The sequence below is a fragment of the Muntiacus reevesi genome, chromosome 1, assembly GCF_963930625.1.
Source record: "Muntiacus reevesi chromosome 1, mMunRee1.1, whole genome shotgun sequence".
Lineage (NCBI taxonomy): Eukaryota > Metazoa > Chordata > Mammalia > Artiodactyla > Cervidae > Muntiacus > Muntiacus reevesi.
This window is the reverse complement of record NC_089249.1, coordinates 112,903,668-112,928,053: the sequence shown is the minus strand read 5'-3', so window position 1 is coordinate 112,928,053 and position 24,386 is coordinate 112,903,668. Positions and strand designations below refer to the sequence as shown.

Genomic DNA, 24,386 nt, shown 5'->3' with positions numbered 1-24,386 from the left:
TCACTGGAAAATAATATCAAATGACTTTTGCTGTATTAAAAATCAACATGACAAAGTTTTAGAATTCACCACATTGAAAAAAAGTTAAAGGAAGACAGTCTACACTGATTAACATTTCCTTTATTGTTGCTTGAAATGATATAAGAAAAGGTTCAGATAGCCACTAGATTCTTAAAAATCTTTAGTAAAAAAAAATCATTTAGTAACTTAATGGTGAAACATTGATACAATAAATAGATTTACTGATCTACAAACATTTTGCCTTCACAGAATTTCTTTAGAAAATATTAAATTGATTCTGGTCTATATCCAATTAATAACCAAATAATTATTTCTAAATGAAACTTAATTATCAGCTTATGAAACAAAGCCACTGTAAAAGTGCTGTTCATGAAGTTACAATATTATGGGGGGAAAAAATCAGTCCAAATATTTTGTTGCAAAAAAAGTCAACAAAGTTGGTCAAATCCAAGAAAAAAAATCTGAACAAATATGAACTACTTTTTAAAAATAAAAATCATTCTTTGTAAGTATGTGTCTTTATACTTTGTCTTATTAATATAAAATGCATTTTTGTCTGTTTTAGAAAATACCATCAAATATTCCCAGAAAAGACTTTATTTCATCAGCTTCATCATCAGGATGATACCTACTGGGGGGAAAAGCAAATGTAAAATTAACTATTTTTATAACACAAATTTATAATAAATAATATACTAAAAATATTAAATGGATAGACTTGAAGATTGCTGAGAGGTAATTTATCAAATGAACTTCAATATGCATAATCTTATAGGAAGTCTGGAGGAAATTAGAGTTCATGAACTATTAAAGGTAGAGACAAATATATTAGATAGATATTTCTTCAGACATTTTGGAAAGTAGTGTCATTTAATCACAGTCAACAGGTCTCCAAACCTTGACTATTCAAGAGGGAGAAGAAAACTGCTAAAGGTAACCATAAAAACGATCAGCAGTAGGGGCACTGATTAGATTTAACCTGACTTCTTCTTTGAACCTGTAGAATTATAACAGAATTTGGTGGCTGAAACACAACTAGAACATTAGGAAAATTAACTGATCTCATTTCTCAAGTGACCTCATATTTCATATTATCAACATATTATATTCAAATAAGTAAAAAAGTTTATTAATGTAATACAGTGTTTTAATTACTAGCATCAAATACATAGGTTCTCAAAAATTGAGACATCTGACATTTTGAATTATCTTAAGGAGCTTAGTTTACCAGAGGTCTAAAATTTTTACATCTTTAAGTAAATAAAACATGTAGGTTCTGATCTTTAAAATGAACCAAGGGAAAAGGAATGCTGAAATTCTTTGTAGAAAGCTTTCACTTGTATAGTCTTAAAATATTTTTAAAGAGTTCTTACCTGAAATCAGTCTCCTTTTTACATTCACTTCTAATAAAGCAATCCACTTTCTTATTAAAATCTGAAGAGTTTGATATTTTTTCAGAGCGAGTAAAGCATAGCTTTTCAATCTCTGGTGACAGACTTTGTTTTCTTTCTTGTAAATGGACCTATATTTTGAGGTTAAAAAAGTCAGCAACCATTGAAGGTTTAACTATTCAGGCAGTATTTAAAAGAAAAAAGAGAGAAGTGTTTCTTCTTATAATACTTGCATTTCCAGATTGTTGAGGCAATTGTGTCATGGAGGATGCACCAAACTTGGACATAGCAGAATTTGATAAATAAATATTTGGCTCCTCATGTGATGAAACAAAACTAAAAATCAAAATGAATTACTTGGTCAAATATGGCAAATAAGAGAAACAAACCATTTTAATTTAGATCAACAGCAATTCTTTGGAAAATAAGATTAGTTTATCATATTTATCACCCATACAACTGATGCTCTATTTCTTAGACTCATGGTGAAGTTGGTGTATCTCCTTTCTTTTTGACAAAAAAGCAATTTACATATTCCAAATTAAATATGAATACTACTTTTAAAGGCCTACAGAAACAATCATTCAGCAGTTTTCATTAGAATTGCATCTTATGCTTAATCATCTGTCATCAAGCAGTCCATAAATCTTCTCTAAATCCCATTTGCTTAACTTTTAGTATCTTTTCCCTATTCTGGTGTCACTGTAGACAGGCATCTCTAGTTATCTTCTCATGTGTAATTGTATATTAGTGTTCATCTTTAATCTTTTAGATTAAATTTATTCATTAAAAAACATTTATGATTCACTACCATATGACAGATATTGTACTAGGAGCTAAGTATAAGTAGTAAACAAATCTTTAGGAGGTTATCATCTATAAAGGTGCAGACAATAAACAAGCAGTAAACATAATTACAGATCCTGAAGTGATATGAAGGAAATGAACTGAGTCATAATATAGTAGGTAACAGTGTGGAGCACAAACCCACTTTAAAAAGACGGTCATGAGTGCCGCTCTGTGGAGGTGACAATTTAAGCTGACACAGGCTAAAATGTGACAGTCATGCAAGGAGCCATAAATAGTAGATGGTGTAGGGAAGAATCACACATATTGCTCGGACAGAATCTTTTACCTCTTATAGCAAGGAATGGCAAGGCATTAAAACAGTAAGCAGATTATGAAAGGAAGAGCATGTGTCTCCTTTTCATCACAGACCCTCAGCTCTCACAGGCCTTCCCAGCAGCAACTTCTGGAACCAGTTTCTCAGAGGTGTCTTGATAGAACTCCATTTTAAAGCCACCTATTTTCTGTTGGTCACTTTTAAACTCTTCCAAAATTACTTGTACTTTTCTACAGTTGTGCACAACACTGTTCATATGCCTTGTTACTTTCCTACTTTGATTTGCCTACTTTCTTTACACCCATGGCTTTGTTTCACTGTGATGCTTCTGATCTGTTTACTCTGTATGACTTAAGAGTTAGAACCAATGAATGGAAATGATAAAAAGACAAATTTTAAAAGCTAGTGAATGACCTGAGAAATCCAAACATGAAACGAGCACTGTAGAATGAATAAGCTCCTGGTCACTGGAATTGTCTTGGTGGAAACAGCATCATTACTTGCCAGTAATGTTGGATGGTTATTCAAGGACCCAGTGGAGGGGAGACTAAATGACATTTAATTCCCTTCAACTCTGGAATTCTATGAAATATGTGATTCTGTGATGTTGATACTAATGTTCAGTAAAATGACTAAATAATAGCAAAAATATCATATGACACTTACAAACTTAAAAAAAATTTTAAAGTAGGAGAAATAACTCTTTAGTAGAAAACTGAACCCTGAATAAAAAGTTACCAACATTCCCTCTCTGTGGGAAAGTTTTGGCTCTGGCTATAACTTCTCTCCCTTAAGTTCTAATCAGGTGCAACATACAAATGTATTTTACATTACAAAGATACTTTATGTTGAACATTTCTAATATTATTTTTTTCAAATGTCTCATATGCTCTATATCCTTAAATAATATTTATGTCTAACCACTTGTCATTTATGCTTCCCTGTTCCTTTACGCTTCCCTGTTCCTTTACTGTAATAGTCTATCAATTTCTAAATGTACTCTTTGTTATCTATGAAACGACTCAAAAATCCAATTCTATCTCTCAGTTTCTATCACCTCTGCCCCAGCTGAGGCCTTATCATGGCCTGCCTTTCTCTCTGGACACTATGCTCCTGGTGATCCCACCCTCTACAATTCATTCTACATATCACTGCTGCAATGGTATTTTTCTGATTGAATTATATAACCTTAATAGTTATAAGCTTAAATAGCCTTATATAGCTTAAATATCTTGGATGTTTCTTCACTGCCTACTATGGAGATCAGAACCCAGAGCTAACTAGGCTACAATGGGTCTATAAGCATTATTATTATTTTTTGGATAACGGGTGCTGCAGATACTTAAAAAAATTAGTTGTCAAAATTTAAATGTCAGGAGATGTCACATAAATTTTAGATTCTTAGCTTTTTTGAAAAATCAGAAAATCTGACAACACTAGACTTACAGTTCCTACACTGCAACACCTGGTTAACTCTGAGCAGTGGTTATTCCATTTATAGGGGGCACTCTGCAGTTAACCTTGGCCCATCAGATCTGGAAGCAGTTTGAGTTTGTGAACCCTGACCTACTGGATACAGCACAGGTATCTAAATATGGCATTCATGGCCCCTCACAGACCTCAGCAATCTCAGCCTTAATTCTGTGGCAACATAGACCCATTTTACTGACCCTTGAGCACCAGATGCCTTTTCAAATCTTTTCCCTTTACATACACTCTTCTACCTGGAATGCATACAGTTCAGTCGCTCAGTTGTAACCAATTCCTTGTGACCCCATGGACTGTAGCATGCCAGGCCTCCCTGTCCATCACCAACTCCAGGAGTTTACTTAAACTCACGTTCACTGAGTCAGTGATGCCATCCAACAATCTCATCCCCTGTCATCCCCTTCTCCTCCAGCCTTCAATTTTTCCCAGCATCACGGTTTTTTCCAATGAGTCAGTTCTTTGCATCAGGTGGCCAAATATTGGAGTTTCAGCTTCAGCATCAGTCCTTCCAATGAATATTCGGACTGACCTCCTTTAGGATGGATTGGTTGGATCTCCTTGTAGTCCCAGGGACTCTCAACAGCCTTCTCCAACACCACAGTTCAAAAGCATCAATTCTTCAGTGCTCAGCCCTCTTTATGGTCCAACTTTCACATCCATACATGACTACTGGAAAAACTGTAGCTTTGACTAGATAGACATTTGTTGGCAAAGTAACATCTCTGCTTTTTAAAATGCTGTCTAGGTTGGTCATAGCTTTTCTTCCAAGAAGCAAGCGTCTTTTAACTTTATGGCTGCAATCACCATCTGCAGTGATTTTGGAGCCCAAAAAAATAGTCTGTCACTGTTTTCATCATTTCCCCATCTATTTGCTATGAAGTGATGGGACCGGATGCCATGATCTTAGTTTTCTGAATGTTGAGCTTTAAGCCAACTTTTTCACTCTCCTCTTTCACTTTCATCAAGAGGCTCTTTAGTTCTTCTTTACTTTCTGCCATAAGGGTGGTGTCATCTGCATATCTGAGGTTATTGATATTTCTCCCAGCAATCTTGATTCCAGTGTGTGCTTCACCCAGCCCAGCGTTTCTCATGATGTACTCTGTATATAAGTTATATAAGCAGGGTAACAATATTCAGCCTTTCCTGATTTGGAACCAGTCTGTTGTTCCATGTCCAGTTCTAACTGTTGGTTCTTGACCTGCATACAGATTTCTCAGGAGGCAGGCCAAGTGGTCTTGTATTCCCATCTCTCCCAGAATTTTCCAGTTTGTTGTGATCCCAACAGTGAAAGACTTTGGCATAGTCAATAAAGCAGAAGTAGATGTTTTTCTGGAACTTTCTTGCTTTCTTGTTGATCCAATGGATGTTGGCAATTTGATCTCTGGTTCCTCTGCCTTTTCTAAATCCAGCTTGAAATTCTGGAAGTTCATGGTTCACATACTATTGAAGCCTCACTTAGAGAATTTTGAGCATTACTTTGCAAGTGTGTGAGATGAGTGCAATTGTGTGGTAGTTTGAACATTCTTTGGCATTACCCTTCTTTGGGATTGGAATGAAAACACATTTTCCAGTCCTGTGGCCACTGCTGAGTTTTCCAAATTTGCTGGCATGTTGAGTGCAGCACTTTAACAGCATCATGTGTTAGGATTTGAAATAGCTCAACTGGAATCCCATCACCTCCACTACCTTTGTTCGTAGTGATGCTTCCTAAGGCCCACTTGACTTCGCATTCCAGGATGTCTGGCTCTAGGTGAGTGATCACACCATCGTGGTTATCTGGGTCATGAAGATCTTTTTTGTATAGTTCTTCTGTGTATTCTTGCCATCTCTTCTTAATATCTTCTGCTTCTGTTAAGTCCCTACCATTTCTGTCCTTTATTGTATCCATCTTTGCATGAATTGTTCCCTTGGTATCTCGAATTTTCTTGAAGAGATCTCTAGTCTTTCCCATTTTGTTGTTTTTCTCTAATTCTCTGCACTGGTCACTGAGGAAGGCTTTGTTATATCTCCTTGCTATTCTTTGGAACTCTGCATTCAAATGGGTATAGCTTTCCTTTGCTCCTTTGCCTTTCGCTTCTCTTCTTTTTTCAGCTATTAGTCTTCTCTTTTATACCTGCTAAACTCGGTTTTGTTTTCGTAATGTTTATTTATTTTTGGCTGTGTCTGATCTTAGATGCAACACACAGGATCTTTGGGATCTACATTGCAGCAGGGGAGATCCTTCCGTTACGGCATGTGGGCTCAGAAGCTGCAGTGCGTGAGCTTAGCTGCCCGGCGTCATGTGGGATCTTAGTTCCCTAACTAGGGATTGAACCTGTGTTCCCTACACTGGAAGGCAGATTTTTAACCACTGAACCACCAGGGAAGTTCATCTCCCTGTCAAACTCTTATTCAGTTTTCACATCTTGTGAAAAGTGAAGATTCCTCACCTCAGCCGCAGAGACCATGATTCAGTAGGCTTAGCATGGGGGCCCAGGAATGTGCATTTTTAATGTGCTCCCCTAGGAGTTGGACATAACTGAGTGACTAAGTGCGCGCGTGTGCACGCACACACACACACACACACACACACACACACACACGGTAATTTTGATTTGTATGGTCTGACAAGAGGACATTGAGAAAAACTGCTCTAAGATTAAGAGAGATTAGCTTGGCTGATACCCTACTGCTTCTCTGCCATCTAATGACATGATCCTCCTTTCTACTTACATGTCATGAAAATATAAAGTCATAAGTATTTGAAACCAAAGTTCTAGAACTTGCCTCTTTGACGTTTCTCTTTGGAATTGGCCTTTTGATTCTTGGAACGGTAGCTTACTTTCCCCAGTACTTGAACTCAAAGTGTTTCCAAATCCTAGGTAAAGAGATAACATTTTGAGATAAAATACCAGGAAACAGATGAATAAAGCTTTTCACAAGTTCTACAAGGACTCTCTGCAAACAGATATGATCTGGCTAAAATGAATGAAAATTACTCAACAATTAAATTTACTGTGCATATTTAAAACAAAGGAGTGAAGCTAATGGAGTAAAACTACATAACACATAGGTTAGCTTATTAGTCACTATATTAAGAGGCCCCCAAACCACTTTTATTCATTTATAAGCCATGTAAATGATCAAGTTGAAGTTATTCAATATTTTCAGTGATCTGCAAGGGGCTGATTTCCTGCTGTCAGCCATCCTGGGACAGAGTCTCTCCAGCTCGCTATCTTGTCTTCTACTTACCAAGGTTTTCACTTCTCTGTTTCACTGAAATAGGCTGAATTTGCCAGTAACTCAAAGGCCTAATTCCATTATTTTTGGATTGTATATGATTTAAACACAATATCTAATACAGGAGAAACTAATCTTTTCCTCTTAATTATTTATACCTGAAAAGTCAATTCAGGTATTATTTCTGGTAGAAATAATATTTTTATGTTGTTTTCTAGCATATAAAAATATTTTAAAAAATGGAATATTTTTAAATATAGCAATTGTTTACATGTCCATCCTAAACTCCCTAACTATTGCCTCCCCCATCCTCCTCCCTGCCCCTCCCAACCCCAGCAACCAGCAAGGACCTACTGTATGGCACATGGAACTCTGCTCAGTGTTATGTGGCATGGATAGGACGGGAGTTTGGGGGAGAATGGATACATGTATGTGTATGGCCGAGTCCCTTCACTGTTCACCTGAAACTTTACAACATTGTTAATCAGCTATACCCCAATGCAAAATAAAAAGTTAAAAAAAAAAAAAAGGAACATTTTTGTCTTTCAAAAACATTACCAGACCATGTGAAATCTTAAAATGGAGAGCAGGATAGTCTCTTTTATGAGGGAAAATTCAATAAATCTGAATTTGAATACAGCCTTTAACAAGAGAAGGGACAACAGAATAGAAAAAGCTCATTTGCTATATCATCATTATGGAATAACCTTGACCTCTGTCCTAGGGATAGGAAATGTTATTTGTGAGAGGGCCACATTTTTAGTTTTGCTAAAAATTATAATCTGAATAAATCAAAGCTAATTAAGTACATGCACCAAAAAGGCAAATAAAATTAGTTTCAAAAACTTGACTGAAAAACATTCGAGGAATTTCTTATGAATTATTTCATTCTAAAATACATACATTTCAAATAAAATACATACAATACATATATACAAAAATACATACAAATGAAATATATTTCATGCTATTTACCTGATGGTTTTGTCTTCTCAGTTTCAGCTGAAAAGCTAGTAATTTCTATTAAGTTTTTATCATCAAAGTCATCCCAAACTTCATTTCCCAGTTCAAAGTTCACTTTCAAAACTTCTGAAAATGAGAAGTTATTTTTAATCACATCTGTCAAATTCTAGTTTCCAGATGCATTAAGATTTCTGTTGAACAGAATTGTTTGAGGGACTTTTTCACTTGAAGTTGTTAGAATAGGTCCATCGAGAAACATCTGTCATGTGTTTATATAAGTAAGTATAGGTACTTTTAAAACCATAAGCATCATTATGTATTGACATATGAAACACACCTTTCAGCTGTTAATACTGACAGAGGTCTTTAGCAGTAGTTTTCTAAAGCACTGGGGTCAAGCACTATTGAGTACTGTAGTCAACCAATTTTATTTACTACATTACATGTGGTGATTGATTGCTACACTAAATTTAATTTTCAAGGCATTTTTCTAGATAAAATTAATTTTCCCTCTTAATTCCTTCATAAGAATAATCTAAGATTGGATTGTAATAGCTTCTAAAATGGGCTTCCTCTCCCACCTCTCTTCCTTACAAGTAGTTAATTTTGAGTATTGCTATGAAAATATATCTTTGTTTTTCTCTTGCTAAAATATCCTCAGTGTTATTCACTGTATATAACCAGGGTTTAGAGCCAGACTACCCATTGTATATCCATTGTACGTAGCCTGGGTTAGAGTCAGACTACCCAGGTGAAAATTCCACCTCTCTGATTTACTGGTTGGATGATTTTAGACAAGTAATTTAAACTCTGAGCCTAGTTTTCTCTTCTGCAGAAATGGGATAATAATAGCATGTAACACGTATGATTATTATGGAAACTAAATGTCTTTACCTGTGCAGCTTCCATAGTAGTGTGTTAATAAATAGTCAATAATTTGCTTCTCCAAAAAATTTTGTGCATATATATGTATTATATGTATTTATTATATGTAAAGGATGTGTGATTACAGTCATGAAATAAAAAGACGCTTGCTCTTTAGAAGGAAAGTTATGACCAACCTAGACGGCATATTGAAAAGCAGAGACATTACTTTGCCAACAAAGGTTCGTCTAGTCAAGGCTATGGTTTTTCCAGTAGTTATGTATGGATGTGAGAGTTGGACTATAAAGAAAGCTGAGCACCAAAGAATTGATGCTTTTGAACTGATGCTTTTGACTCTTGAGAGTCCTTTGGACTGCAAGGAGATCCAACCAGTCCATCCTAAAGGAGATCAGTCCCGGGTGTTCATTGGAGAGACTGATGTTGAAGCTGAAACTCCAATACTTTGGCCACCTGATGTGGAGAGCTGACTCATGTGAAAAGACCCTGATGCTGGAAAAGACTGAGGGCAGGAGGAGAAAGGGATGAAAGAGGATGAGATAGTTGGATGGTATCACCGACACAATGGACATGGGTTTGGGTGGATTCCGGGAGTTGGTGATGGACAGGGAAGCCTGGTGTACTGTGGTTCATGAGGTCACAAAGAGTTGGACACGACTGAGCGACTGAACTGAACTGAGCTGAAAGGATGTGTAGCACACAATTTACACATGATAATATACATAGCATGCTCAATTGTAAATTCCACACATCTAACTGATTATCACTGAATGTTTTCATTGAATTTTGCCAAACTCTTCTATCTGTATCAACATATGGTTGCAATTAATAAATGTAGTTCTCACATTCATTTGTCAATTCAAATGTTGGTTGATATTTTTGTTGATTTTAATAAAAGTTGGAGAAGGAAATGGCAACCCACTCCAGTATTCTTGCCTGGAAAATCCCATGGATGGAGAAGCCTGGTAGGCTACAGTCCATGGGGTTGCAAAGAGTCGGACACGACTGAGCGACTTCACTTTCTTTCTTTAATAAAAGTTAAACAAAAAAGACATGTTGGAACTTCACTCATTCAACTAAAGACTTAAGCAACTTCTTTGCTGAATTAGATAATAATTTTCCAAGCTAGAAGAATATTCTTTCAATTTTCCATGCTATCCACAATGTAAGGGCTACAGGCATGACACTGAACAAATCTGCACTTTTAACATTTTCTCTGTCACTTTCTTAAGTATAAACAGTAAGTCAAGCCATGATTTGTATTGTCTGCTGACTTCTATGATGTAAAGATTCCCACTATGACCGATTTCAAGCTACCAATGTGACACAACTGAATGCAAAGTTGGGAAGAAATGCACAATAGCACCTCTTTATGAAGTTATTTCCATTGTACGGATACAAATATAGATGTAAATCTCATGTGTTAGTGTTAGTCACTCAGTCGTGTCCGACTCTTTGTGACCCCATGGACTGCAGCACACCAGGTTCCCCTGTCCATGAAATTCTCCAGGCAAGAATACTGAAGTGGGTGGCCATTTCCTTCTCCAGGGTATCTTCCCAAGCCAGGGATGGAACACGGTCCTCCTGCACTGCAGGCAGACTTTACTCACTGAGCCACCAGGAATACAGATAATAGTAAAATGTAGTAGAATAATGAGGAAATGGAGAGTTTTTAATATTTACAGTCTTAGTTTTTAATATAATTTATTTAATTGAAACTTTATATAATTAAACTTTAATAATGCCTGAAAGAATCCCCTTATACTCTCACAAGCCGGTATAAGCTCACTCCAGTAAAATTTTTCTTCACTTTAAATAACCTCTACACTATCCAAAACTTTCTTTATCCTTTTACTCTACCTCCAACTCCAGTTCACATTATTCTACTTTTGTACCTTGATAATACATACATATCTATGTTCTACAAAGAGTAGGTACAAAGTGCAATGGAAATATAGAGAAGAGGACCATCTGGCTAGATGGGCTGCGGCTGTTTAGTTGCTAAGTCATGTCCAACTCTTTTGCGACCCCATGGACTGTCGCCCACCAGGCTCCTTTGTCCATGGGATTTCCTAGGCAAGAGTACTGGAGTGAATTGCCTGCTATTTCCTTTTCCAGGGGATCTTCCTGACCCAGAGGGATTGAACCCAATTCTCCTGCTTGGCAAGCAGATTCTTTACTACCTGAGAAGCCCTGGCTTGATGGGGACTGGCAACTAAAGAAGGAAGAGACGTGAGCATATTTGTATGTTGGAAAGAAAGAGACCATAAGGAGAAGATATTGAAAATAAGGGCAAAAGAAGAGACACAGCTGGTCTCCAAAAGTTCCAGAGGAGGCAGAACTGGAAAAATTAAGATTACAGATGAAAGGATAAAATTTAAAGAGAAGAAAAGGTAATTCTCTTTTTTAAAACAGTTAAGGATGAGTACAGAAACAGAGAAATATATAGCTGTGGGGTGGAAAGTTGAAAGAGTTCATATATTATAGGTTTGATTTTCAATTCTCCACTGATAACTAAAAGTCAATTTCATTTTATAGAAATGGTATTGCTTGGGAATCAAGAGATATGGAATCTATTTCTAGCCTTGCCATTAATTAGATATGTGATTTTGGACAAGTCATTTAATCTCTTTGAGTCTTGGCTTCTTTCACTGTAAAATGAGAAGTTGCACAAAGGTCCCTTACAATTTAAATTGTACAATTCAACATGCTTTCTCATATAATTTCTAAAATCTTTTCTTCTTCTCTTCTTGAACATGGAATACAGATGATAAAAAATGCCATGTTTTTCTTAAAACAGTCTTAAGAGCAATATTTGAATACATTTAAAATATGTTTTGCCACCAAAGACTAATGTGTAAAAAGTATAATGAATATACTCAATTACTATTAATAATAGTACCAGATACTATACTACGAGCTTTACACACATTATCTCATTTAATCCTAAAATTCCTAAAATATAACAGATGATGAAATTGAGACAAACTGGGTAAGTTTTGAAAAGTCATTCAACTACTAAATGAGATAGGGTTTGAACCTAGACAGATTATTTCTATATCCTGCAAGTTTAATTACTATATTATACAACTTCTTTTAAAAAATGGGGGAGGCATTCAGTAAAAGATGGGTATAGTTACTATTGGGGTGTAAAGTATTTAGATGAGACTTTTGTATCATAATACAAATCACATTTGGAATGGCGGGTGGGAAAGAAATAAAAGTAGAAAAACTATGTAAAGACAACATGAAAGTAATCAGAGGGAAGGATAAACTCTGGTTTGGAGAAGGGCAGGGGATAGAGTAGCTATCCAAGGAGTAAGCTAGAGGGCTATAGGTTGAAGAGAGATAAAGACAAGAGGGCTAACAATCTTACACTTTCTATCCATGTTGTAATGATATTTTTCAGGCTTTCAACAAATTGGATAAATGCTCTGATATTCTAGATGAGGTCAGGGAATTTTTTTTTGTTTTTTTGATATTGGGTCTAATGAGTGCCACAGTGTCACAAGGGGTGGTGGGTACTCAAGTCCTTGCCTACTTCAGATCTTAAATTATGGCTAGTGACAGCAATAGAGTGAAAGAATGAAAGAAAGGGTGGCAATAGAAGTAAAAAACAATACACATATGAAATTGTTATCAGAAAACCCCAAGCTTACCATTTCTATGTATAGGTACTTGAATAAACAACTTTATGGCCAGAATTATTTCTTAAATGTTTTAACAGACTGGCTATTGGTACCATGATCCAAAGAAATGGTACTATTAATGGCATGATAAGGACTAAGGAGGAACCAGGCCCAACACTGAAGAATTTATATGCGTTATTTCATTAATTTAGTGACAGACACAGATATAAAGCAAATCTATATTACAAATGTTACAAATATCCCATAAACTCAGTTATAGTCTCACATTATCATAGAGACTGTAAAAATCATAGTTTTAAGATCTACAGAGATATTAAAGTCACTAAATTTTCTATTCCTTAATTTTAAAGATAAGATTAAGCTCAAAAGAGGTTAAATAATTTTACCAAAGTCACACAGCTATTTTGTAAAATGAAACTAATTTTATAAACAAAAAAATTATTTCAAATAATTCTAAAGACACATAAAAGTAATAGTTTGGCATTTTAATACTTCAAATGTTCAAAGAACCCTTATATTCTCAGCTTTTCCTCATATGATCTTTTTAAATTAATTTATTTATTCTAATTGGAGGCTAATTACAATATTGTGAAGGTTTTTGCCATACATTGACATGAATCAAATAGTCAATGCTATGTAGGAAAAGATTTTAAAAATCTGTGACAGACACAGAAAGACCATCTGAAATAACAGACCCAAGAATTTGAAACTGGATCAATAACTGAAGAGAAAAATATTGACAAGTTAGTAATGATAATAATTTTAGATGTTGGCTTTTCAATAACATTGCTTGTCAGTCCAAAGTAGTGATAAATCATATTCTCGCTCAAGTAAATATCAACAGTAATTTACCTTTGTCTTGATATGCCGATGGTTGTTGTTGACCTTTTGTATAGATCTCATGCTGATCCCTCTGCTCCATTACAGGCAATTCAGGTGTGTTTAAATATTCTGACCTTTATAAAGATAAATAAAACCATGAAAATGTTAAAGAAAATATTACAATTAATCTGACTTTGAAAACTACTTATTCATTTAAGTGAGAAAAAAACTGGTTCATCTACTCAGTACTTCTATGATTAACTGTACTAGCCTGAGTAGTAAAGGGTTAAAAAAAATCGCTGTTTAATGGAAATGACAACTACTTAGGTCATGTAGTCATCTTCACATGCCCCCATAGATTCCCAATATCTATGTGTAGCCTTAAAAACTTATTGCTAATGCTTCTTTCAGTTAGATAACAAAAGCTAGGATCTCTTGAAGTACTGTTGGCATCTATTCTGATTGGTCAGTGGCTGTTCTGTACTGACTGTTAAGTATATTAAATGCCATCCCAGCATATGGAATGCCCTTATCTGGAAGGGAAATTACATATACTGTTATCTTTCAGGCATCATAATATAGGAAAAGAATGCTGAGTTCTCATCTAGAGCCCTCTGCTTACTAGGAATATGAGTTCTGGTTATTTCATCTATATAATGAGATAAAAAATACCTTGATTTATAAGCCAGGTTGTTGCTAAGGTCAAAAGAAATAATGCACAAAAGCTCAATTTTTAAGTTATATATTTTATAAATCTGAGATATTATTTATATAGAGCGGGCCCTAAACAGAAAAGATTGGACTTTGTACACTAACATGATTTCCCTTTTTAAAGTATACTCTTGTCACCTGTTAAGTTTATAAGGTAGAGAGAACCTGAGGGCATGACACATAGGATGACTAGCTTTTCCAAGAAAGAGATGATTTGATCTATGTTAAAAGTATACTATAACTACAGAGTTCTAAAAAACCTGGGGTACAAAAGATAAAACTCTTATGGTGTCATTACCTCATTATAAAACTAACTAATTACTATGATTTAAAGGTAGCCAGTAACAATCTTTCTCTGAGTAAATGATTATTTGGAGAAACAATTTATGATGAATAGTTTACCTCAGATATTAACATTATATTTGTACCTTGCTATACTGGGAAGAGAAGGTTTTGGAGCAAAACCAAAGTCTTTAAGGTCCACACTTGGAGATTTATTCATCTGCATCTATTAATGAAAAATAACAAGTTCAACTATCAATTTCACATCAATACCTTTTAACAAATGAGACAAACAGCAAAATTCCTACTGACACATATAGTCCCAAAACCAACAAATTATAAGAAACACAGGCTAATTCTCAATTCAAATCTCCTTCTCAGGCCCTTCTTAAATCCTGATATTCTTCATGGTTCTTCTTCACTAGGCAATCTTCTCTTTTTACTCTACACATTCTCAAAGATCTCGTTTGTTCCCATGGCTTCAGTTACCATCTACACATGAACGACTCAAATCTGTAGCCCTCTGTAGATCTGAGCTCAGTTCTCTTTCCTGATTTTCTAGTTCAGCTCTCTCCTGACTTTCAAACAGCTATATCCAACTGTTTATAGAACATCTTTACCTAGACATCTTGTAGGCCTCTAAATTCAGTATTTCTCAAATGAACTTATCATGTCTCTATTCCTCCAAACTTGCTTTCCCTTTAGAGTTTTTACCCTAGTGAGGCCCCACTTTTTCCCCAATTGCTCAAGCCAGAAAGTGAAAGTGAAGTTACCCAGTCGTGTCCAACTCTTTGTAGCCCACCTGGATCCTCCATCCATGGGATTCTCTAGGCAAGAATACTGGAGTGGGTTGCCATTTCCTTCTCCAGGGGATCTTCCTGACCCAGGGATCAAACTCAGGTCTTCCACATTGCAGGCAGACTCTTTACCGTTTGAGTCACCAGGGAATCCCAGAAGGCTAGGCATCATCTTTAACAATTTCTTCTACTTCACCTCTCATAAGCAATTAAGTACCAATGTAGCTGATTCTACCTCTGAAAAATATTTTAAACCCAGTCACTTCTCTCCATTGCTACTGCCACTACATGAGACTAGGCCATTGTCTTGCCTGGATTACTGCAAAAGCTCCCAAATGAATCCTTACACTCTTTTTCTATTATCTTTAATCCATTCTCTACATTGCATCCAGAGTGAACTTTACAAAACAGCCACTGATTAAAGTCCTTTAGTGATTTCCCTTTCAGAATAAAGTCCAAATCTTTAAAATAGCAAAATTGTTTTCATGATCGAGATCCTACTTATTTCTTCACCCTTATGTGTCTCCACCCTCCTACTTATACATGAACTCCAGATATACTGCATTACTTCAGTTTTTAAAAAGATCTGTGTCTCTTTCTCTGCCCTGGGCCACTGCATATTCTCTACATCTGAAATAATTTTCTAACCCTCTTCACCACTACTCTGGTATTCACCTCTCTCAATCCTTGGCTTATGCCTATATATCCTTCAGGTCTTAGTCATGTTTATCAGGAAACATTTCCTGGCCTATTGAAAATGGAGTGAGTGTACTTTCTATATAAGTTCAAGTTATCTTACACTTCTGTCACAGAATCGCTCATCACACTATGTTGAAGCATGTATATTATCTAGGGTGAAACAGATCACCAGCCCAGGCTGGATGCATGAGACAAGTGCTCAGGCCTGGTGCACTGGGAAGACCCAGAGGAATCGGGTGGAGAGGGAGGTGGAGGGGGGGCGGGATCGGGATGGGGAATACATGTAAATCCATGGCTGATTCATGTCAATGACAAAAACCACTACCATATTGTAAAGTAATTAGCCTCCAACTAATAAAAATAAATGAAAAAAAAAAATAAAAAAAAGAAAAAACCTACTTACTTATTTGTAGCCTTCACTCAACTCTAAGTTCTATGAGGACTGAGACTAAAACTCTCTTATCATTGTATCTTCCACATCTACTATAGTGCTTGGCACATTCTTGGTGTTCAATGAATGTGAAAAGGAAGGAAGGAAGGAATGATGTGAAATAAATATGAAAAAAAAGAAGGAAAAACTTGGGATACTAAAAAATAATTGTCTCAGAAAAGGTGGTTGTCATTTCAAACTGCAAACCTCTCCATGTTTCCCAATAGTCTCCGTATTTTAGCTTCAAGACTCAGAATCTTTTTATTAAAAAAAAAAAAAAACCCTAGAAAAGAAACCAGTCAATCCCGTAGGACATCAACCCTGAATATTCATTGGCAAGACTGATGCTGAAGCTGAAGCTGAAGCTCCAATACTTTGGCCACCTGATATGAAGAGCTGACTCATTGGAAAAGACCCTGATGCTCGAAAGACTGAGGGGAGATGGAGAAGGGAGAGACAGAGGATGAAATGGTGTGGTGGCATCACCGACTCAATGGACAAGAGTTTGAGCAAACTCTGGGAGATAGTGAAAGACAGGGAAGTCTGGCGTGCTGCAGTCTATGGGGTCTCAAAGAGTTAAGACATGACTTAGAGCTGAACAACAACAGAAAAGAAACAGGCGCTCTGTCATTTTCTTGGCTCCGTTCTGTGGCTTGATCAATTATTTTGCCCTGGATATGATGACCAAGGCTTAGAGTTAATCTACTAGTGACTTATCAACCAGAAGGAATTCCCATTCCTTCATCACTTGAAAGGGAGACTCTTGCTCAGTACTCATCTAGGAGAGTGATGAGTCACTCTCATAAGTCACAATTAAAATCAGCTTTAGACTTTCCAGCCCAGTCCACCACAGATGGAGCCACGAAAAGGCAAGAGGATCTAGTTTCAATTGCTGAACCAAAGCAAGCCACATACCCCTCTCCATTTCCCTTTCTCTGGCTTAAAAAAATAAAGAAAAAAAAGGCTAATGAAGGAAAGGTTTGTATAACTATGCTCCAAAAATGGATTTATAGATTATTAAAAATTATAGTATCTTTCCCTATGGGCTTCCCTGATAGCTCAGTTGGTAGAGAATCTGCCTGCAATGCAGGAGACCCTGGTTCACTTCCTGGGTCGGGAAGATCTGCTGGAGAAGGAATAGGCTACCCATGACTGAGTCAGACATTTCCTTCACACTTTTCTTATAGAAACCATATTATGAAAAAAAGTCATATTCCTAGCCAAGCCTTTACATAACTCTAAAGTACATCTGTGGATACCTATCTAATTGATACACAGAATAATGGGATACTCATATACATTTAACTATAGAACAAGGGATAAATATTAAAACTAACCTTCAGACGTTTAACTGGAGGAAGAGATGAAACAGCATTTCTATTTCTTAAATCAGATAAATATGAAGAAATTGTTGATTCTTTCACTTCTGACTTCTGTGCAACTCCAGTTTTACCTATGAAAGGAAATTCTAGATTCTTTAAGTTCAATTTTATGTATCATTCAAACAAGACCAAATTTCTGCAACATTTCTAATCTAATATTTACTTTTAAAAAATGTTGTCCACAAAAGAATAAAAATTATTTGAGTTATAAGCTGCATAATACAAATATCATGCATAGATAATAAGGATATGATTACTATTCCTCAAAGACCTTTTAATTTTTAAAATCTGAAATAAACTGTTTTATGGAACTCACAGCAGTCATGTCCACATGTAAGTTTATTTTTACAGTGATGATTACATTCTCGGTTCCCAGGTTTTTTGCAGGCAGTCATTCCTAAATCAATAATAAGGGGGAAAAAAAAAATCTCTTTTTCACTGTATCTATTAACACAACTGTTAATTATAATTAATTTTTATCCACCTCTTTCCTTTCTGGTGGTATAAAAAGATCATGATTTTCACACTTCCTCAAAAATTAACCCATTTAATATGTATTTTCAAAACATATTCTGGTAACAATCAGTCCCTGCCCACCATTAGCTCTATCCCAGCTTTTCACAAGAAGCACTGAGTCACCTATATAAGCTTCTCTTAACCTCCCTAATATAAACAGAATTAAATATCACAGAATGTCAGTTAATTCTTGCTGAATGAGGTGGAGTTTTGAAACTTTTTTCCTACTTTATACTTAAGCCTGAAGAATCTGGAAAGAAGCAAACCTCATGGCATTTTATTGGTACCAGAGACAGCAGCTAATAGATAGGACACCATGCATATTTAATAGATGTTAGAAATAAGTGCTTTAGGGATATAAATAATTTGCTAAATGAATTCACAGAAAGGAGAGATTGCTTCCAGCTTGACCCCTGTAAGTTAGAATTAATACACTTAAATGCATAATTTAATCTTCATTTATTATATTTAAATAGGCTTTTTCTTGATTCCAACTGTCCAAACAACATGTAGGAAGGGAGAGACATTTGAACTGATCCTTGAAGGACAGACATGGTCTGGACATGAGAAGGGGACCACAGGAAGACGTCCCAGGTACAGAGCATAATATCCAAAGGCAGCAAACCACAGACTAGAAAAAAGAATTGGTATATTTTCACTGGAGCACAGATTTTTAAATGAATTAGAGTGCTGGAGATAGTGAAGAGCTTTGAATACGTCTGTAATCTTCCTGGGACCTTTACTCTTCATTTTCAGTGTGTTACTCAATCAACCTTTTTCAAAGTATGGCATATGTAAACAAAAATAATATCTATACAGCACCCTGGGGTAAGTGAATAAGGCTGCTCACCATATGAGGGAACTAGTTAGATGCCATGAGACTGAGGAAATCAATGTATTGGGTATTGAAAAAGTAATAAAATATTACTGGCAGCTGGAAGCCTATAGCTAAACCATACTGTTCCCAATTGAACATAAACAATTTTGGCAAAATATAAACAATACTCAGATAAGGCCACTTGATGATTATAATGGAAGACAGACATGAGACTACTGTATAATTATTTCTGAAAGTAGAGACAAGGACACTGAAGGACCACAAAAATAACTAAACATCTCCCTCTTCTGGCTAACGCAAATGACTACTATTTCTTTAATCCATTCATCTCCAAGACAAGACATACCAAAATATCCAATACCCTACTTGCCAACAGCACCCAATCTAGAACTGACCTCTGCTTTCCCTAAGTCCTTCTAAGAATCACCTGGCACAAGCTGAACTCCTTCTGATTCTGTGAGATGACCCCCAGTTTTGCAGATGCTAAACTCTCCTTTGAGGCAGCAAGTTAAAAACTACCTAACTTTCTTCAAATATGGGCTTCCCAGGTGGCACAGGGGTAAAGAATCTGCCTGCCAATGCAGGAGACATAAGAGATGCAGGTTCAATCCCTGGGTCAGGAAAATCTCCTGGAGTAGGAAATGGCAATCCACTCTAGTATTCTTGCCTGGAAAATACCATGGACAGAGGAGCCTGATGGGCTACAGTTCATGGGGTTGAAAAGATGGGATATGATCTGAGCGACTGAGCATCATCATCACCTCAAATATAGGTATGCTCCTAGCGGCCCTTATCTGAAAGTTTTTAACATTATATTTTACAAGGTGTGCCACAGCTTACTGGTTGAGAAGTTTTGTCCCAGTTCATGATCTCTGGTTTCCCTGAATCCAGTCCTACCATGCTACAATTTATTTTATATGCTGTTGCTTAGTTAATCTTCCCAAAATTCAGCTCTGATCAGACCATCTGCTCACTTAGAAACATTAGTTACTTCCTGCTGCCAACAAAATTAATTCCATATTTAAGGTCCTCCACGATGTAATTCTTATCATCCCTTTTAGAACCCACGTTAACCCTTACCATCAAAATATATCTATTTGCCATTAGTATTCAAACAGTCCCAAGCCTTTCTAGGATTGTACCTCTGATATTGCCTCTTGTCTTAGAGACTTTGTCTACCAGAAGCCTATCAACTTTTAAGGCTGACTCAAATAGCACCTCTATCATGGAGATCTAATCATTAGGAAATCACTCTGATCACCTAAATTGGAAGTGGTTTCTCTCTCCTTTGAGCCCTTATGGCATTTCTTTGTCCCTCTCACTAACTGTATGCTGCCTCATACTTAATGTATTTATATGAAAAACACAATAAGGAAATATAGGGCACCCTAAACTAGAACAAGATAGCGTGAGTCCTAATATGGGCTGTTCTCTGTAGAAAACAGGGGTTAAAAATAATACTGTTTTGTTATCTCACAGAAGTAGAAAGATAAAATGAAATTATGTATGTGACCACGTTTTAAAATCAAGTAATAAATAAAAATATTAGTATATGTATTAACTCTACTATTACATTAACTAAAGATTATACAAGTAAGTATAGAATTATTTTGACTGCTATGAAGGAGAGGAGCACAATGCTATATATATAGAGCACAATATAACAGGGGAATGGTCTGGTTAGGAATGTTTTGGAAAGCTCCTCTAAGGAAGTAATAATTGGACTGAGGACTGAAAAAGAGCAGCATTTACAAGGGGTAGGAGAAAGAATGTTTCAGGCAGAGGGGATAGCATATGAAAAAGCCCTAAGACAAGGGAAAGCAAGGCATACAGAGAAATTAAAAGAAGGTCAATGTGGCTAATGCTCAGTAAATAAGAGACAGTGCATGAGATAAGACTACACTGGTAGAAAGATCAGTCTATGTTCCTAGGGAAATGGCTCTACCATGGCACGCTGGTGATTGCATGTCACCACCTAGGCAAGGTTCTGCTAGTTACAGAATGCCCTCTGATCTTCCTTGGGACATGTCAAGATACGTGGTCTTGTGAGGAACTGTTTGTAGGCCATTTCTCATCTGCTTCCTTGGCTTGTAGGAGGCTCCCTATCTTGCATAAGGCTCCCAAGAGGCAGTTTCTCATCTGTCTTCTGGTTCTAGTCAGGCATACGACTGTCCACTTTGCCTCTTTCAGGGACAGCTATAGGCTATAAAACTATTTAGCTATAGCCTAGAGTTGACTCCTCAAAAACTTATCTTTCATGTTATCTGGCCCCTCCAATTCAGTGTCATCCTGTGAGATGGATACATGCAGCTGATATCATGCTGCTCTTGCTTTGCCACCTGTGTAAGTAATAAACTGTCTAAACACATTTGGGTCTCTTGGGTCCTTACTAGTCAACCCTATTGGAGGTGAAGCAAGACTTACATAGCAGCTGGCACCCCACTGCTACTTAGGAACTCACTGTCTATGTGATAATATGGAAACTTTTTGAGAATGTTAATGATTTGCATTTTTATTCTAAGAGCTATGGGAGCCACTGAAGTGTTTTAATCAAAGAAGGAACATAACTGAATCTGCATTTTGAAAAAGGGTTCTGTGGAGTGTAGTATGGAGAATGGATTTGAGAGAGGACAGAATAGATGCAAGAAAACTAGTTAAGAGGTTACTGAAAGAGAACAGATTTGAGAGCAGACAGAGTAGATAAAAGAAAATTATGGTAACAGTCCAGAGTGGTAGTATTAGCAGATTCAAAGAGAATGGACTAATTTAAGAGATATACAAAAGGTAAATGTATTTTTCATGCAGAATCAAGTTAGTGTTTTCTTTCTTGAGCAATATTTTATTTTCCCTGAAGCTTTACTACCTTCCTTTTAGTCTAGCAATGTCTATCTTAAGTTTCCTTATTAGTTCATTCAATATTCCAAAGATAAGGACAACTACATGAAAACACCTTGCCCGCTTACTCCCCCTCAATAGTTATCTCTTTTCTAGAGCCCTCCAACATCCTCCCAATGCAATCTAGGGCTGTACTATAGTTGTCATCCTGGAACTTCCTTTCATTAAGCTCCTGGGTTGAATCTACTATTGCTGGATTCTTTGACTTTTTCTTTATTGTTTAACTGTTTTGTTTGATTGTGCTTATCCTTGAACAACTGCCTGAGAAAGGATGTATGAAAGTTAAAATTTCTGAATAATTGAATATATTAAGATGTCTTTACTTTCACACTTAATTAATAGTTTGGCTAGGTATAGAACACAGGGTTGGAAATCATTTTTCCCCCCTGGACTTTTAAGTCCACTGTCTTCTAGCATCCAGTATTGCTGATGAAAACACTAAACTATTTCGATTTTTGTTCCTTGGAAACATTTATGATTTTCTCTCTATCCATGATGTTCTGAAATGTTGTCTTCTTTGTAGATCTTCTTTCATTCATCCTAACTAGCACTGTGCTAAGTTGCTTTAGTCATGTCTGACTCTGTGCAACACTGTGGACTATAGCCTGCCAGGCTCCTCTGTCCATGGGATTCTCCAGGCAAGAATACTGGAGTGGGCTGCCATGCCCTCCTCCTGGGGGTCTTCTTGATCTGGGGATGGAACCAGCATGTCTCTTATGTCTCCTGCATTGACAGGCGGATTCTTCACCAGTAGTGCCATCTAGGAAGCCATAAATAAACCCTTTTGATGTGCAGACTTATGCCTCGCTTTAAGTCTAGCAAATCTTCTCAAATTATTTCTTCTGATTTGCTTTTTCTGTGTTTCTGGAACTCTTATTAGTTGGGTATCAGGCTACAGATTGCCCTCCTGTCTCATGTTTCCTGTCTCTTATCGTTTTGCTTTCATTCAGATTATACTGACTTTATCTTCTGGCCCTCCAGTTAGGCTATGTGGTTTTTTTTTTTTTGAATCATAGTTTTTAGCTCCCTGTGCTCACTCTTCTCTAATTGATTTTTTTTCATGGTATCCTATTGTTTTATAGTTGCAATTTAATCTTCAATTTGTCTGAGATTACTAATCTGTTTATATTACATCGGTGAATTATCCTGTTTTTCTTTTATCCACTTTCTGTTTACTTATTTGGGGCTTTCTTTCACATGTTCCAAATTTTCCTTGAATATCTCTTTATAGGTTGTCTGCCTATGCCGCAGTCCTATTATATCTTCACAGATGAGAAAATTAATTCACAAAGAGGTGAACTAACATGTTCAAGACTATGCAATAATAAGTAGCAAATTTCAGATCAATTTAGGTAATCAGATTAGGTAAAATTCAGATTAATTCAGGTAATCAGATTAGGTAAAATTCAGAACAATTCAGGTAATCAAACTCCAGAGGCTTATCTCTCAACCATCCTGCTTTACTGGTTATAGCAGTTGCCTTACTTCTCCCCCATATGATGCATTTAATTTACTTAGTGATGAAATTTTATCAAGTAATTACTTACTTGATGAAAGTGGAAGAGGAAAGCAAAAAAGCTGGCTTAAAACTCAACATTCAGAAAACTAAGATCATGGCATCATGGCATCAGGTCCCATAACTTCATGGCAAATAGATGGGGAAACAATGGAAACAGTGAGAGACATTATTTTCTTGGGTTCCAAAATCACTGCAGATGGTGACTGCAGCCATGAAATTAAAAGATGCTTGCTCCTTGGAAGAAAAGTTATGACCAACCTAGACAGCATATTAAAAAGCAGAGACATTACTTTGCCAACAAAATTCTGTCTAGTCAAGGCTATGGTTTTTCCAGTAGTCATGTATGGATGTGAGGGCTGGACCATAAATAAAGCTGAGTGCCAAAGAATTGATGCTTTTGAACTATGGTGTTGGAAAAGATTCTTGAGAGTCGCTGGGACTGCAAGGAGATCCAACCAGTCCATCCTAAAGGAAATCAGTCCTGAATATTCATTGGAAGGACTGATGCTGTAGCTGAAACTCCAATCCTTTGGCCACCTGATGCAAAGAACTGACTCACTGGAAAAGACCCTGATGCTGGGAAAGATTGAAGGCAGGAGAAGGGGATGACAGGGGATGAGATGGTTGGATGGCATCACCGACTCAGGCATGAGTTTCAGCAAGCTCCGGGAGTTGGTGATGACAGGGAAACCTGGCCTGCTGCAGTCCATGGGGTCGCAAGGGGTCGGACACGACTGAGCAACTGAACAGAACTGAAT

At 36.5% G+C, this 24,386-nt stretch overlaps 1 protein-coding gene across 1 annotated transcript in view; it reads right to left on the bottom strand.

Moving 5' to 3' along the window:
* Nucleotides 1-419: 419 nt before the first annotated feature.
* HFM1 (helicase for meiosis 1) overlaps nt 420-24,386 on the bottom strand; it is a 122,391-nt gene continuing 98,424 nt past the window's right edge. The window contains exons 32-40 of the mRNA XM_065905402.1: nt 18,177-18,257; nt 17,816-17,931; nt 14,699-14,778; nt 13,590-13,693; nt 8,218-8,331; nt 6,790-6,880; nt 1,637-1,748; nt 1,395-1,543; nt 420-652 (exon numbers count right to left, since the gene is read on the bottom strand). Of these exons, the coding sequence (XP_065761474.1) occupies nt 583-652; nt 1,395-1,543; nt 1,637-1,748; nt 6,790-6,880; nt 8,218-8,331; nt 13,590-13,693; nt 14,699-14,778; nt 17,816-17,931; nt 18,177-18,257 (917 nt within the window). The 3' untranslated portion in view covers nt 420-582. The remainder of the gene's footprint in view (nt 653-1,394; nt 1,544-1,636; nt 1,749-6,789; nt 6,881-8,217; nt 8,332-13,589; nt 13,694-14,698; nt 14,779-17,815; nt 17,932-18,176; nt 18,258-24,386) is intronic.